The sequence below is a fragment of the Kryptolebias marmoratus genome, linkage group LG17 (assembly GCF_001649575.2).
Source record: "Kryptolebias marmoratus isolate JLee-2015 linkage group LG17, ASM164957v2, whole genome shotgun sequence".
NCBI lineage: Eukaryota > Metazoa > Chordata > Actinopteri > Cyprinodontiformes > Rivulidae > Kryptolebias > Kryptolebias marmoratus.
This window is the reverse complement of record NC_051446.1, coordinates 13,021,251-13,037,449: the sequence shown is the minus strand read 5'-3', so window position 1 is coordinate 13,037,449 and position 16,199 is coordinate 13,021,251. Positions and strand designations below refer to the sequence as shown.

The window sequence follows — 16,199 nt, the reverse complement described above, 5'->3', positions numbered from 1 at the left end:
TCTCAGCTACTACCACATCACATCTTAGCTCAATATCTGTCCATTTTGAAACATGTTGAATTGGACCGACTCCAAGGGTTAATCAATTGTTCACTAGATGTACATCCAGTGACTACTTTCTGACAGTTTCATCAAAATCTATCCACTGGTACATGAGATATTTTACTGACAAGGAGGTTTGATGCCAATAGTTAAAGTTTTAAGGAAATACGTTGGACAAAGTGGAGTGCTATGTGTTGTGAATTAGTCTCAGCTACCAAACTTTAGCTAAATATCCATAAAATTGACTGATTTATAGCCATTTCTTTCCACAGATGAAAACTTGCACCAATTTGTCTTTTGTCAGGCTATAAAAAGTGGCATCTCAACCCAGAATACCTTGTGTTTTTAAAATATTTTTATATTTTTAAAAAATATTTTTGTTGATTTCTACAATAAATGAGTAGAAAATGAGCAACAAACTACTCGAGCTGTATTTTTTACATGCAGTAAAGACTCTGAGGTTGTTTTAAAAGTGGGCACCTAAGACTATTGTCATCAAATGTGCGTCAGACCAAACATGGAATCCAGGAGCAACTGCTCACACAGGCTTTCCTGTTTTAAAGTTATGCAATTTTTTTTGTCAGGCTGCAAAAATGGCTTTCATGATGAACACGTGAGTGGAGCAATTATAGTTTGGGCTTGGTTTACGGTGCCAGTGCCCCATGGAGCACATCTCTGGTAGAGGTAAGGATGCATCCAAATAAATAAGGACAGGTTCCAGTACAAAAGATCAAGTTTGTACATATAGGTTGTAGTTGAGGAGAGAATATATTATTTATGACAGGACAATGATCCAAAACACACCACAAAATCCACATTGGATGATCTGTAAAGAGGTGTAGGCTCATGGTTTTCCATGGTTTTTACCGTGCTATGACTTTAACATAAATTCTGTTGATAGGTCTCAGTGTGTGCAATACATTTAAGAATCTGTGAGCGCAAGAACCTTTCTGCAGGATTTATTATTATTATTAAACCTGTATTTTACCAGGAAAAAAATCCATTGAGATTATTAATCTCTTTTACAAGGATGTCCTGGCCAAGGAAGGTGCATTTTCACACCTGAAAAAAAACAAACCCCAAAACAAAACAACAATCACTCTAGCTATCTTTTTTCAAGTATGTCCAAACACCTGTGGAGCCATATTTTGGACGTTTGAAAGGCCTCAGTGGGTTTGGGAAAGCTGTGTGAGGCATGACAAGCAGATGATCCCCCTGGTTGAGACGTCTGACTCTGATCCTCTTCCATCCAGTGCAGTAAAGCCTAACAAAGACAAAAAAACAGCACTTATTAAAAGAATTAAACTGATAACCTTAAAAAAAACTGTGCTAAGAGGTAACATTATTTCCAAGAAGGTCCACGTACTGACAACAGAAAGACTTCACTCTCAAAAAGTGTTTGGGTCTGTTTTCAGCTCAGATCTGACTCATAAATGTGTGATGCAAAATATTTAGGAGACTCAGACCTCAACAATCATAAACTTTCACAAACTATAATCTTACACAATGAGTAGCACTCAGAGTATTTGTTTAGGATGACTCTCAGCTACAACCACACCACATTTTAGTTGAATAAAAAAATTGACTGAGTTACAAACATTTTTAGCATTTTCTAGAGCCAGTTGGTATGGCAGTCATCTTGAATTGGACTGGCTCCAAAAGTTAGTCAGTTAGACACTCGGTCATGTTACCAGGGAATAAGGACATCAATATATTATAGAAATAAAAAACAAAGAGAAGAATGGTGACTTTAGGTTTTCAATAAAATGTATGACTTATTACCTTGTATCTTTCAGCAATTTGAAATCCCACTGAGACGTGTAGTTTGTGAAGGCAGATGGGACAGAAATCCAGCGGCCTACGATCAGACTCTTCAAGGTGGTTAGAGCCCTGCATGATACAGTTCATCCACTGGCAGTGCTTCATTCCAAACATATGGCCAATCTCATGGGTCATGGTCTGTATTAAAACAAAAAACAGGAGTTTCAATCAACAGTAATGGACAATACAACAATCCTCCTTTAGTGTCGTCTGTGAAATATTATCGATATACAGCGAGGCTATTCAAGATTTCAAAGCACTAAAACTGACTGAGTGCTGATTTTTTTTTTTCAATAACCTTGCAGGATCGAAGCAGCAGAGAGCTGGTGATGGGTGGAGTGTAGTATCCGTCAAACACAGAGTAGGCTCCCGGTTTCGGCTGAATCTGCTTCTTCAGCCTCCCAGCATAACTTCTGGTGTAGAAGTTGTCATCATACCTGGCAAAGCTGAAAACGCCCATTCCTGCAAACATGCAACATGAAACAGTTAAGAAGAGGGACAACATTTGGAAGGTTTTCTGATTGTATTTAGCACCATCTAGTGGCTATTTAGTTACATCACATCACAAGCTGCAGCATTAAAGACAATTCTGCAAAATATTCTCCTAATTAAATGTCAGAAGCATTTTTGTTCACACTCACTAACAAATAAAGTTAAGCATAAAAAAGTAGTACAATTTGGGTGTAATTAGTACACATGCAGACAGTGATTGGATATGTACGATGTAAATAATTTGATTTTCAAAGAGCTGGTACAATCAGAACGGGTCCCAAAGGACACAAGGGGTGGCATCACCAGAGGTACTGTTATCAGGCAGTTGCCAGAGGATCCAGCAGTCAGTCAAAACAGTGGCTGAAAATCAACAGAAAACAGGATGTGCCATAGATGCATCAGACAGCATTACCAGAACTTGATGGAGTTTGTTAGGGAACACATTGGGGGTTTGTAAGAGGGCTGGTGGTTGTATCATCCAATTACCCAGCATGTGGGGAGGTATTTCACTCTGTTCAATATCCCACATCATCCTACACTGTCTCTTAAGAACTGGCATCAAATGCACTATGGGTTCACTGCCTCATTTGTTGGTTGTTGTTTGCACCAGAGCAGAGACAGCCAAGTTTGGAGTGGCGCCATAACCGGGAAGCATGAACTGTCCCAGTTCTGCATTCCAACAGTTGACCATTGTGTCAAAGTGAGGGGATCATTCCTGCCAATGTTGTAGAGACACACTAGTGTATTTCCTGGTATCACAATGTGAGGAGCCACAGGACATGACTTCAGGTCATCTCTGGTAATAGTTTGGGGGATTCTGGGGGACAAGGGTGACAGTATGTCAGTGACTTCCTGTGTCCGCATGTCTTACCCCTTCTGAGACAGCACCCAGGTACAGTCTTTCAACAAAATGCAATCATCCACACACAATGTGAGTCCAATATTCATCTGCATCAAGCTGAGGGCTTCTTGCAGTCAGTCAGGTCTCCCAGTATTTTCTCAATCGAACACGTGCAGGATCAGGTCTAACGTCAATTCTGACCCAGTGCCAATCTGTTGGATCTTGGGGGATGGGTGTAACAGCTGTGAGCTGACTTGCAACAAAAAGAACACAACAGCTGTATAACTCTGTGGCACAATGAATCACCACTTGTATCCAGGCCTGAGGGGGTGTCACACCATACTGACATGGGACCAGCAGTGTGCCCACACTGCCAACTCTGTTACCCATTTGATCTGATCTTATGATCATTGCAATACAGTCATATGATCGTTCAATTCATTCCAACAACTTTGTCCTAACTTTTTTTGTCAGTGAATGTTGATGATATGCTTTTTCATTCCCCTTCACACAAGTCAAAGCTTAAGTTCTGACTTAATTTTTAATTATCATTTTAGACCCCTCTGTTAAACCTCACCCATACTGAGAGACGCCTGTCCAAAGACAAAATTCCAGGAGTCTTTGGGGTAGAGGTCAATCATTGTGATTCCAACAATGCAGAAAGCATCTTTTGGTTTCCTCTTCTCTAGAAATCGCAACAGGTCGCCTAAATTTCAAGACACAGCAAGGACATTTTAACGTTCGCTCTTAATATCTTGACATCTAAGACAAGTGCATTACAAAGAAAGCAAGAAATAAAGAAACAAAACATTAAGTTCTATGGTTACCTGTAAGAATCTGAAGATTGTGTGAGTTGCTGTTGACCCTGAAAGAGCATCTCGTTTCAGATACAGTAACTGTTGGTAGCAGCTTGACAGAAAGTCCATAAAAAAAGGCCTGGCAGTAATCTCGGAGCCACTCAACGTACAGGTCAGTTTGGGCTCCCACTTCTCCAAATGAACCTAAAACGAGCAAAGATAATACTTAAGCCTCAGCAACCATTTGGCAGTCCTTCAGCCATTGCAGAACATAATGAACGTCTTTCTTCTGAGGTTTGTTTTAAAATGTAAATGTGTTCAAAAAAAGCATTTAATGCTAATGGGTATCAAAAGAAAGATAAAACAGACTGTGAGAAAGTTTGAACACAACCCCACTCTACTCTCACCTATCGTTTGTAGATAAATAGTGCTGTGGTCTGCATTAGGTGTCCTGCGATATGGATCCTTATAGAATGTCTCAAAGTCTTGGGGCTCCTCAGGATGAGCAAGGATCCAGTCTGAGTCGGAGTGCACAGTGATGGGCTCGAAGAGGGAACCTGGTTCTCCTGGGTGGAACCCTTCCTCTAGGAGACGTCTTTCTTCTTTTGTGTACTTACTGTACAACTTAGCCACAGTCTGCGAATTAGACACCAAAGCTGTGCGGAGTCTCTCTGTGGAGTGCTGGATTACTTTCATCTGCAGAGGAAAAACAATAAAGAGTCAAAGGGAACTTTGCATTCATCGATTTGTTTTAATTAATTAAAGAATATGCAGACATATTACGTGTTGAAGCTGATGAATAATGAAATTAAAGTTGATAAAGATGTAAATCCGTGTTGCTTTATTACTTTCCTTGACAAATAGGATTTAAGCTGCCCAATAGCCTCTTTTTATATTTTTATTGTTTAACTCTTTAAGTGTTAGCATAAAAGTTTAGCACTCAGACTCTGTCACTGCTGTTGTTGCACATTCTATGTGGTTTGCATGTACAACTAGAAACCGAATTAATGAAAAAAACATTTAAAAAACACGAGCAACCAGAATCTTACCGTGCTGCTGCTAACACCGGAAGTCATACTTTGTGACGTATGTAAACACGGGGGCGGGGCTTAAATACAGGGAAGAAGAGGCCGTTTTTTGTGGTTGTTTCAGTTCAGCTAATGGCGCAGGAGTGTCCGTTAACTTGCTTTAGACAACGTTAAGGTCGTGTTTTCCTTGAGTTTACTAACGAGGCGGCGTCCCCAAGCTGCTGTCAAGCGCAGGCGGCGGCTCGGCGCGACCCACGGTGAGTGTGTGGAAGACGAAAGCGGAAGAACTTCGTGCTGCCCCGAACAGTAGCAGCAGCAGCAGCAGTAGACAAGCTTCGCTCCGTCCGCCGCCGTCACGATGATGCCCGGAGTTCATGGAGGTTTCGCTCCGTGAACGAGAACACCCCAGCCGGTTCTCTTGCGGTGTATCGGACTTCCGGCAGCAGGTTTGTCCGCCTCCACCAAGGCAGTCCGTCTGAAACGCCCGAACGGCGACTGGGACTGAGCTAAACCACAGCGGAGGGAGGTCGGCTGTAGCGAGCTGTGCCTACAATAACCGGCTGCTTATAGCTCCCTTACACACGCCGGAGTCCCCCAGGAGATATGAGGGAGGGTTAGCCGGACTGAGCCGAAGCTTTCAAAGATTTGTACCCCCAAGTCGGCTTATAAGGAGTGGCCACCGTTTTTCTTAACCAAAAGTCGTCCGCCCCTATTGCAGAAATGTTGACTGATAACAGGTAAGATCATCATAATGTCACTGATTTGTTGCACTGCAATTCAACACTGTGGCTTGATCACATTGCTCTGTGTGGACCTCACTGTGGATATGTTAGTCAGTGTGTTCTGGAATAATGGAAGTGCAACATGCCTGAGTGTGTGCTCTATTTTTGGTTCCTCTTCATGTTCTCTCTCTTCCTGCTACTCACCCCCTCCCCTCCCTGCAGTATTTCTGTCACACAATCTCTCTGTTCCTTCCATTTCTGTTTGGCGCAGGAAGCGACACCGTAGCTGTGACAGCGTCGAAGACCAGCAGCTGATACCTCAGACCAAGAGGTCAGGAGGGGGTCCTTGCCTGCTCGAATCAGATCTGGACTCGGAGGTGACACTGAAACTCTCGCTTACGTTGATCTCCAGTTTACCCTCTGTTTTTCTAGTTTGGAGAGTAAACGATGCGGAACATAAATGCATGCGTATGTGGCGCGACATTTTCCAGGAAATAGCTCTGAGTGTTTTATTCGCAGCCTCTGCCTCCATCCATGAAGCGTTTTCTCTGCCCTGTGTTTTGCAGTCTTCCAGCAGCGACAGCAGTAATGGAATCAGCAGTCCGGAGAGAGCAATAGAGGCCAGCGCCAGGCCATACATTCACAGCCAGAAAACCTGCACCAGCACAAAGCACGACGACCCTGTCAGCTCCATGCAGCACGGTCTCCATGGCGATTGGCAAAGTGTCTCTTATGCCTACATCAACAGAGTCCTGAGGGAGGCGCACTTCAGCAGCCTGCAGGCCCGAGGGCGCCCGGGCTCGACATGACCGTGACCTGCGCGACCTCTCCCCGATCTTTTGTCCATCGTCCATCAGTGCTGACACCTCTGACACGATTGCTCCCTCTCTGAAAAGCCTCAAAGCGACACCGCCGGGGTCCGGTGTCAAAGGGAATGATGAGTAGGGAGGTTCCACCTCACCATGTATCATTTGAGACCATAAGCACATCCACCTTTCCATGGTCCAGCCACTGTGGTTTTTTTGTGCAGTATTGATGTGCGTCTGTGTGCGAGCGTGTACACACCCTGTGCACTTTATCAGGAGGTCTTAATCTCTCTACATGTGTGCGTTGGTGCGTGGACATTTTCATTGGTGCTAATGACAAAAAGGTGTGATGACGATCCAAAGTGCTTGTAAATTTAAATAAAGTAATGCACTTTACTCAATAATTCCTTCTTGATCAAAACGGTCAGTTGTATGTTTGTGTAGTGGAAGCTCTTCTAACCCTTTCAAAAGATTAAATGATGGGGGCCAACTAAATCTATTCTGCAGAGAATTATAGAATAAGTCAATTTAAAACACTTTGCCTTTTATTTATTTTCCTTTAACCAAAGTTCTACAGATAGCCCTTATTCTTTTGCTGTTATGTTCAAGAATAGGTGTTGTACACCGGTGGATTTAAGGTAATGGAACAGAGACTGAGTCTTGCTGCCAAATTCCAACCTTAAATTAGACTTTTGGTTAAGTTTAGATTGTGAGCAGGCAGTGTATTCTGCTGCTCAGGCAGCCATATATCCAGCAGAGTGCTTCTTACGACAAGAAAAAAAAAAAAAAGAGAGCACAGAAAATGTTCTTTAAAGCAACCGAGTGTTTACATCTTTTACATTTTACACATTGTGTGTAGGTGTGTCAAACCTCTCAGCCATACTTGTTTATGGGTGGTCTAGTTTGACCAGTACACTGTGTTGCAAATAAAAAGGAGACGTGAAAGTGGCTCAGTGGTTACGTAGTTTTCTAAATCCTTTGACTTTCAAAAAAATAAAGTGCTTCTAAAAACCCGTACTTCTCAAACATTTTAGCTTCTGACCTGCAAAGTGATAATGACAAAGGCCTGTGACCTCATTCTATTTCCTGTTTTTACAGTCCAGTAGGTAACTGGTACTCATTTGCTACAAACTGGGTAAGTACCAGTACCAGCCTCTGACCTGCAAAGTAATAGTGACCCAATCTATTGTCCAGTTAGGCACCAATACATATACTAGCCTGATTCATAGATACTGGGTAATTCCCTTTAAGAACCAGGTACATATGAGGGAAGTACTGAGCTGTTTTATGTATTGCTTGCCCAGTTTAAATATACTAACCTTGCTAATAACCATATTAAAGAACAAAATGACAACAAACAGTATTAACAACTACAATACCATGTTGTATTACTTTATGAATACTGTTATTTCTTGTAGGATTTATGGTAAAAATGGAGATTATCTAGTTTCATGACCCACAGTGGTTTCTCAACCCCAACTTTAGGAACCACTAGATTAAACCACATTAACAACATGCCACATGAGACTACAACACATCGAGATTTGTCCATCAGTTGTTGCTGTAGCAAAAATACAGCATGTTTTATTGTGCAACATGGCTTGTGTTCACTGAAACTCAAAAAGAAAACACCAGTTGTAGTATTCTTTGTTTTACCGTTTGAGCACACAGTTGTGGTACACTACATGGTAGTCAACACTGTAAAAATAAAGCTTGTTAAATAGTGACAGCAACATTCTTTCTGATATTTTATCAAACACGTTTTCACTTGCTGATTAATGCACGCAAAGTCTCAACAATGAACTCCGAAGTCAGTCGTAGTCTTAAGTCATGCACTCTACAACCTCTCGTGTAGATTTATACAGAGCAGACATATTAAATATATATTAAATTTACACCAACATAATAGCTTAGTACCAAAAAAAAATAAAAATACATGGAAGACAACTTTCATTCGTCGAAAGCATCTGTAGTGCAAATAGGAAGGTTCTCCCCTCAGAGGTTCGGAACATGCTGCAGAGGTGTGGGTTGTTACCTAAACAGAATCCTGAGTTAAGAAAGCTTCAGTTCTGCTCGTGAAGCCAAAACACTACATCTTCAGCACATATTCCATCAGCTGGACAGCGAACGTGGATCTGACGATTTTATGACCCCATTTGAAAAGAGAAAACGATGAACGCGCGTCTTCTAACACATTTCACTGAGTAGACTGACTGACTTTCTGCCATCAGGCTTCATTCTCCACCAAGATCAACGTCTTATTTGCTGTAAAGCCATCCACATCTACAGAAAAGGGTTCCTTTTTTTGTAGTTGGCAAGAATATTTCATAGATTCCCCATCATATGCAAGGTAAGGTTTTGTAAGTGTACGTCCATATTTCAGTCTGAATGATCTGGTTGATACACGACCATCCAAGGCAATGATCAGATACAGGATGGAAAAACTATTCTTAAGCGCCTGGACTTTAAAGTGCTGAACTCAGTTCATCTTAAAATAATATTAATCTTAAGATAACGCTCCTTCAGTTTCCTTTCAGAGCAGCTAAATTCCGTTTACAGATCATATTCTCTTAACAGTATGACGTTTAAGTGTTGTTAAATCAATGACTGTTAAAAAAAAAACAGCCTTGAACAAGCAGCCTAAAAAAATTGAATAAATAAATAAAAACAAGAGCTGCAGAATTTCTGACTAAAGAAACCAAACCGAGCCAAAGCCAAAAGTGAAACCTAAACTGCAGCCACTCAAGCGTCTTGAAGACCCATCACTTATAGAAAACAAGTACAAGATGGACTCTGATTATATCTATATTTGTGGAACGTTTTCAATGTGCATTATTAAATTTTTTAGAGAAAAAAAACAGACCATGGAAACTTACTCATACCGTAAAGACTTACATGCACCAACAATCACACACAACCAAACAAGAACAACCATAACACAGCTATGTACAGCGGGGGAAATAATTATTTAATCCCCTGCTAATTGTTTAATTCTCAATTTTTTTTATGGTAGTTTCATTTTATCTGAGATAAACAAACTATCAACATCCAGAAAAGAAACAAGAACACATTACATAAAGTTAAAAATTGATTTGCAAATCATTAAGGGGAGTACAACCTTACAATCCAGTCAAATTTCTGGCTCCTGCAGAGTGGTTATGTATGCATATGACTATCAATCAATGAAATAATCTATAACAGACACTCCTGATCTCCACCTTTTTACGCACGTAAAGCACACCTGTCCACAGAATCAGTGTCTTCCATTCCAACCTCTCCACCACCATGGATGACACCAAAGAGCTGCAAAACGACGTCAGGGGCCAGATCGTAGACCTGCACGAGACTGGTACGGGCTACAGGACCGTCAGCAGGAAACTCGGTGAGAAGGTGACAACTACTGGTGTCAATATTCGGAAAGGAAAGAAATACCCATGAGGAAAGTTCTTGCCTCGTGTGGTGAGGGTGACCATGAAAAAGGCGAGGGATCAGCCCAAAAGCTACAGAAGAGGAGCTTGTTAATGATCTGAAGGCAGTAGGGAGCACAGGCACCATTGGTAACAAACTTCATTGTGATGATAACAACCTTGCAACACCTGCGAGTGGTCTTGCCCATGTTGGTGGAGAGGCTGGAATGGAAGCTGAGATCAGGAGTGTCTGCAATCGATGAATTAACTGATCGATAGTCATCTGTGTGTCACATGATCTGAGAGCCAGAACTCTGAGTGGGCTGTAGGGGATCAAATACTCATTTCCTTCAATGATTTGCAAATCAGTTTTTTTTGGCTTTTATCTAATGTGCTTTTTCTGGATTTTTAAGGGTTTTTTTTCTCAAAATAAAACTCGACAGGTCATTTCTTTGTAAGTGGGCGAACTTACAAAATCAGCAGGGATGCAAATAATTATTTCACCCACTCCACTGAATACAGATCACTGTTGCTCTCTCATTCTTAAAACTATATTATGTTGTATAACATAAGAGTTGATCTACGAGCTTTCAAACCCTTTAAATAAGCTTTCAGTTTCTGCCATCAGGGAGTTTACCATCCTCTTATTCAACACAACGACATCAGTGGCCTTGGCATGATAGATTTGTGGAAATTCAAACAGGATGTGCACTTATTAAAAAGGACAACAGTTAGAAGTTCCAGATTTCTGGCTCTTGGCTCAGTTTGCTGCTTAATGAACAGGTTTCGGTGAGACAAATACATTAAAAATGCCCATCTGATAGTCATACTCTAGTTACAATTTAGCAGATCAGAGGATAAAATCTTGGTGGGGGGAAAAAACAACATGATGACATCATTGTTAAAAATAGTCCCAGTTCTACGAATGGGGATGGTGGTCAAAAGTTGAGAAATGAGAAAGCAGACGCTGGCTGCGTTTTATCCGACCCAACAGGATTACAACCTGAGGTGACTTCCTCACTGGTGTTAACAGAAGTCACGGATGAGTTTGAGTTCTGAACGGTTTCAGTCACACCTAAGCTGTCCTCCGTTTCCTCAAACTCAGTATGTGGTGTATCCCTTTCACACAGCATCCTCCCCTTGGTGACCAGCTCCATCCCCCTGAACAGAGACAGTCTGCTCAGACTGGACGGCACACTCTCAGCGTCAGGTGACAGGGGGCTACTTCCGTCTCTGATGACCTCCGGATATGAAGAGGGTGATTTTACGTCAGCAGTCCTGACTAGCTCTACTGGATTATCTACGGACTCTTGTTGAGTGACGGTGAGTTTCTCCTCTTCAGGAGCATTTATCATCTCTGTTGAGCATCTCCAAGCCTGGTCCAGATCAGGAGAAGACGGCTGATTTGATGTTTGGATGACATCTGCAGAAATGGGCTCAGATTGAAAAAGTTTGGAGTTGTCAGACGTGTAAGGCTGATTAGTTGTTGCCTGCTGGCTGCTGTTCACCGTGTCCTGCCTGGCAGCGTGCTGAGATCCACCCATGAGAGCCTCAAACTGCCGAAGGATCTGTTAGAAGGAGATAAGCGCACAAATGCCACCTCATCTGGAGCAGTTTTGTCCTATTGGTCCTCGGCTCTCTCTTACTTTGCCTCTTACCTTGGTAGCCTTGTTTGCCACAGGCCCCGGAGGTCCCTCGCTCAGCTGACGAAGTCTGCGCTGAGTAGCTCCGAATATTTGCTCCAGGGAGAGAAGGTCAGACGTCATGAAGCATGAAACGGCACTCAGGGCCCGCTGCAAGATTTGAGCACAGCAACGTTACAACAGGGAAAACTCAAGCCATAAATAAAAAGCTGATCAGTAAAACATCCCACTGTTACCATTTTAACGGTGTACGAGGGATCTTGAAGCTTGTTGGAGAGCAACTCCATCACAACCTCACAGTTAAGAATGAAGCACCTGGAGGATTAATCAGGGCACAAATTGAGCTGTGATTTTGTAAAAGACGAGTAGAGACCAAAGGAAGATATACTGACTCTTTGAGGAATTGTTGACTCTCCTCTCTGGTCAGAAAAACTCTGGAGCCCTCAGTCAGTTTATTAATGAGAGTTGTCTCCTGTCCACAGTCACCCAGCTGCAAGGCTTCTGTCCTGCAGAACAGGGACAACAGAGACTATTCGAAACGATTTTTAAAGTTTTACAGAAAAGTAAATGCTTTAAAACAGAATCCTTTATCTAACTGGATCTTATTTAGCCTCAGTTGTTGAAATTTTCAGATTCCGAGTCAAAAAAGTTACACCGGTTCTGGCTTAGAAAGACTCACCGGTACCGAGCTCAGGATCCATCATGGAAGCCCCAACCATAAAGGTGGTGACAGAAGTGTTAATACTACTGTAGTTATCAGTTTGGGTCTTTTACACCATTAAAACGAGATAAACTGAACCTCTGTTTAACAACAGCATTTCAAATATTTAGAATCACAAGCTAAACGTGATAGTTTTACACAATGCCTCTATATTGTGCTTCAGTTTTTATTAGATAAATGATGACACTGTGAAATATGTCTAATATAGTTCATCTGAGGGTTTTATTTTTTTAGTTAATGTTAATGTTCAACCAGAGTTTCACAATACCTTGAAACACACTGCTGCTACTTTAAAAACACGCCATCAGCTACTGCGAAACAAGATGGCATCACAAAAATAAACCCATTTCTGGAGTGTAGAATAAACCTGAATATAGCTGCGTTTAAGGGATAAGGATATAATGAACTGATTACATGTGCAAACATGTCTAAACCAGAATTAAGACTTTAATTTGAATCCTGTCTTTGGACTAACGTCAGCGCTTTTAGTAAACGTATCCACTGACCGTTCTGAGAGGTCCCCGTTGCTCTCTCTGCTGGCTCCTGATTGGCTCCTTGTACCAGCTGACTTGCTGCCCACAGACGCCCTGCTATTGGTGGCGATTTCTTGGGAAGAGTTGTGAGAGGAGCTGTTGTTGCTGTCGGTCTCCTCCCAGCCACCCCCTACCTGCCCCGGGCATCGCTGGCTCGCTGTAACAAGTGAACACGTTCTTATGTGTAGATAACTTTTCAAAAGCTAACTTACAAAGTGCTTTATATCAAATACAGGTACAGAAACAGGTAAAATATCACTTGAAGCCAGAAACATAATAAAACTAGAAGCACTCAGAGAGTGCAAACCTCAGTCAAGACCACAGCGTGATTAAAAAAATAATCTATATCATAATCTGGATCAGCACCAAAATTTAATCCATTGTTTTTTTTTAAACAACCCCAACATTTCCTGAAAATTTCATCTAAATCTGTTCATTAGTTATTACCTGATCTTTGCTGACAGACAGACAAACAAACCAAGGGACACAACCGGAAACAGAACTTCTTTGGTGGAAGTAAGTTTTTAATAAAGGGGTTACCTGTGACCTTGACCTATGACCCCATGAACCTTGAAATCAACAGACATCATCTTTGACCCATGAGGTGTCCAGCTGTGCAGTTTGTCATTCCTACATCACACCGTTGCAGAGTTAGAGCACCAGGTCAGCTGTGATGTTGACCTTTGACCCCATGACCTTGAAATCAATCGCGTTTACCCTTGACCTAAGTGGTGTCCTACTGTGCTGTTTAATTTTCTTTCATTACATGGTTGCATAGTTAGAGCACAAGGTCATAGACCCTTGGCTGTAGACCCTGTTAAGTCCTCACTTTAAAACAAACAAAAAAAAACATGTGATTTGCCCAAACCTTTACTTTTAATTGTTTCTCCAAGATTTAATCTAATCAGGAATCTCAAGTTTCTGTGACAACATAAATGTCTGACCTTTAGATCTTCTGGCAGGCAGGTTATAGGCACACGCAGGCACGGCCACCTCTATGGGTGCAGATGGCGCCACGACTGCGCGGTAATGGTTGTCATGGAGACGGATGCCCTGGTGCTCCGTTGGGGGAAGAACGGCACTGGCAACTACCTCAGCAGCTTTCTGGATCTTGTCTAACAGGGAGTCACTGCCTGCTGTGACGCACAGGTGAAGACGTCACAGTAAAGAAATCTACACACACATTTCAATTCATGGTGGTTGTGTCGTGTGTGACACTCACCTGTCCCCTGCTTCCCTGAACTGTATCCAAAACCCTGCAACCCTGGACTGTGGGAACTTGTTGATCCCATCCCTGGACAGAAACAAACAGGCTAATTGTAGTATAACACGATGAATGATACTGTCATAGAGACGCAGACATGCTCTTCTAAGATGTATTCAATTTATGGAAATCCATCAGAGGCCATGAGATGTACTGTGCTTTCACATATATATAGCTCATTAAGAGAGTCACAAAGATTGCAAAAAGTTTAATTTTGATCAAACTAACACAATAAATCAATTTATTTAATGAAATTTATCTTTGTCTAGAATAAATCTTATATTTAGTTGGCTTTTTAAACGTGTTCAAGTACAAATTATAATTTCTTTTCTAATTCTAACTAATTTAGAGAAGTTTTCCTTCACGAATAGACATATTAAGTTAAAATAAATTAATAAAAATAAAATTTCCTAATGAACATTAAACCTTAAATCTTTTTAGAAGTCCTCAATTTCAAGCTATTAAAAGAAAACAATGTAACCCTCATCTTGTACATGCTTATATTTTGGGCATCATTGCTTTGAGAGAGTGAATGTTTTAGAATATAAATAAAATATAAATAAAATATATATTATATATTGAACATATTATTCACTCAACACTTACTCACCCATTGTTGGAGGCGTGATGCTGTGTGGAGGGATGCGGCTGTTGGTGAGAACTGCATCTGTGAAAAGTAACCTGGCCACTTCCTGTAAATGTAAAGTAATAAAACTTAGCTGTCACTTAAAGGTTAATTAGTATGTCAAGTCTTTAAAACTGACATGACAAACAGGTGACGATAAGTTCCTCCCTGCACCTCACCTGTGCTGTATTCCTCACTTTCTGGTAAAGTGCTGTGCCATGGATGGGATCAGGAGGGCCACTGTAAACTGAGAACAAACCACAGTCATTTTCAGGTTACCGTTCAGCCACATGTTAATAAGTGAGGGAGGGAGATGAAAGGACAGCGGCTCACTCGATGCTTGCTGGATGAAAGTGGAATTCCTTCTGAGCTCTGTAAGGAAATGCTTTGATCCATGATCACAGAGATGGACAAAGATCTTCAGCACCTGACTCACAGGAGATAAAATTCCTTAAACACCCACAGAGCAGGACAAAAGTATAAAAGGTTTTGCTCCTTGTGTGTTGCTCTTACCTTCAGTTTAACGTGACAGGACTCGACTTGTAGCCTCTCCAAAAGGTATTCCAACAAACACTGACCATAACCTGATGACTCGTGGCAGATTTCTGCAGGGTGTTTATGGTTAAAGGCATAATAATTCAGAGCATAATGACCCTTTCCACATATTTAATCATTTGATTTGTTATGGGGACAAATGAACATGTGGGTGACATGCCTAAATTACCATTATAGTGCTTATCCATAACTCTTTAAAACTGAAATTGTACTAAAGCCAAAAACCAAAAGTATAGTGCTGCTTTTAATGAACAGACACATAAAACATCAGATGATTTATCTGGCTTTAGACCAGCTGTTTAAAGGAATCAGACAGATCAAATTATCCAAAGATATATCAGCTATACTGTATAAGTAACCATAGCACTGACAGACTCAAGAAATTCCAGAAGACACCAAGGGAATCTCTGCCAACCAAGGATACTTCCAATCTCCTGGAAAAGGTAGCCAGGACAGGGCGTTTCATCATCTGCTGTAGCCTTCATGAGGGCGGGAACCTTAAATTGTTGGTATAAATATGTAGTTAAATGTAACAAGGGATTCACTACTTGTAAAGCATTATAAAGTCTGTACAAAATTACTTTCAACGTTAACAAACTGCCTGACATTTCCAGGAAACCCAACTAGGAATGATGTTAGCTAGCAGGCTAGTAGCAGCAAGCCTTGAACATAACAAAATTTAAAAAGACCCTTCAAACATTACGCCCAACTTGTCAGACTCCTATTTTTTTGTTTTGCCCAGAAGCAATGCCTTTAAATTTCACTTACTTTCTGGAGAAAAGCTAATCGTTCCATAAATGTTGCCATGATTTAGCAGTCCAGGCTGCGGGTAACTCATCTTCCTGCTAATGGATGAGGGCGGGGCCTAACTTGACATCCAGCCAATGATGAGATACCAAGTA

The 16,199-nt window shown here is 41.4% G+C and overlaps 3 protein-coding genes across 5 annotated transcripts; 1 reads left to right on the top strand and 2 right to left on the bottom strand.

The window, feature by feature from the left end:
* Positions 1–622: 622 nt before the first annotated feature.
* Positions 623–5,181, bottom strand: LOC108237070 (archaemetzincin-2). 2 transcript variants are annotated; one of them, XM_017418260.3, is made up of 7 exons: positions 5,043–5,181; positions 4,401–4,689; positions 4,024–4,197; positions 3,774–3,902; positions 2,162–2,325; positions 1,825–2,001; positions 623–1,306 (listed from the first exon to the last, which is right to left on the bottom strand). In XM_017418260.3, exons 1-7 carry the CDS (start codon positions 5,067–5,069, stop codon positions 1,148–1,150), a joined length of 1,119 nt encoding a protein of 372 aa, XP_017273749.1. In that variant the 5' UTR covers positions 5,070–5,181; the 3' UTR covers positions 623–1,147. The 2 variants fall into 2 exon arrangements, with proteins under 2 accessions (XP_017273749.1, XP_017273750.1); XM_017418261.3 differs by lacking the exon at positions 3,774–3,902.
* Positions 5,182–5,618: 437 nt separating this feature from the next.
* Positions 5,619–7,404, top strand: si:dkey-21c1.1 (protein FAM104A-like). Its single transcript, XM_017418262.3, has 3 exons — positions 5,619–5,758; positions 6,015–6,120; positions 6,310–7,404. The coding sequence occupies exons 1-3, from the start codon at positions 5,742–5,744 to the stop codon at positions 6,550–6,552; spliced, it is 366 nt and encodes a 121-aa protein (XP_017273751.1). The 5' UTR covers positions 5,619–5,741; the 3' UTR covers positions 6,553–7,404.
* Positions 7,405–8,100: 696 nt separating this feature from the next.
* tepsin (TEPSIN adaptor related protein complex 4 accessory protein) lies at positions 8,101–16,163 on the bottom strand. 2 transcript variants are annotated; one of them, XM_017418438.2, is made up of 13 exons: positions 16,066–16,163; positions 15,722–15,794; positions 15,256–15,347; positions 15,076–15,169; positions 14,922–14,989; positions 14,728–14,809; positions 14,076–14,147; positions 13,798–13,989; positions 12,827–13,010; positions 11,992–12,105; positions 11,836–11,914; positions 11,615–11,749; positions 8,101–11,524 (listed from the first exon to the last, which is right to left on the bottom strand). In XM_017418438.2, the coding sequence occupies exons 1-13, from the start codon at positions 16,102–16,104 to the stop codon at positions 10,895–10,897; spliced, it is 1,854 nt and encodes a 617-aa protein (XP_017273927.1). In that variant the 5' UTR covers positions 16,105–16,163; the 3' UTR covers positions 8,101–10,894. The 2 variants fall into 2 exon arrangements, with proteins under 2 accessions (XP_017273927.1, XP_017273928.1); XM_017418439.2 differs by having other exon boundaries at positions 13,798–13,986.
* Positions 16,164–16,199: the final 36 nt, after the last annotated feature.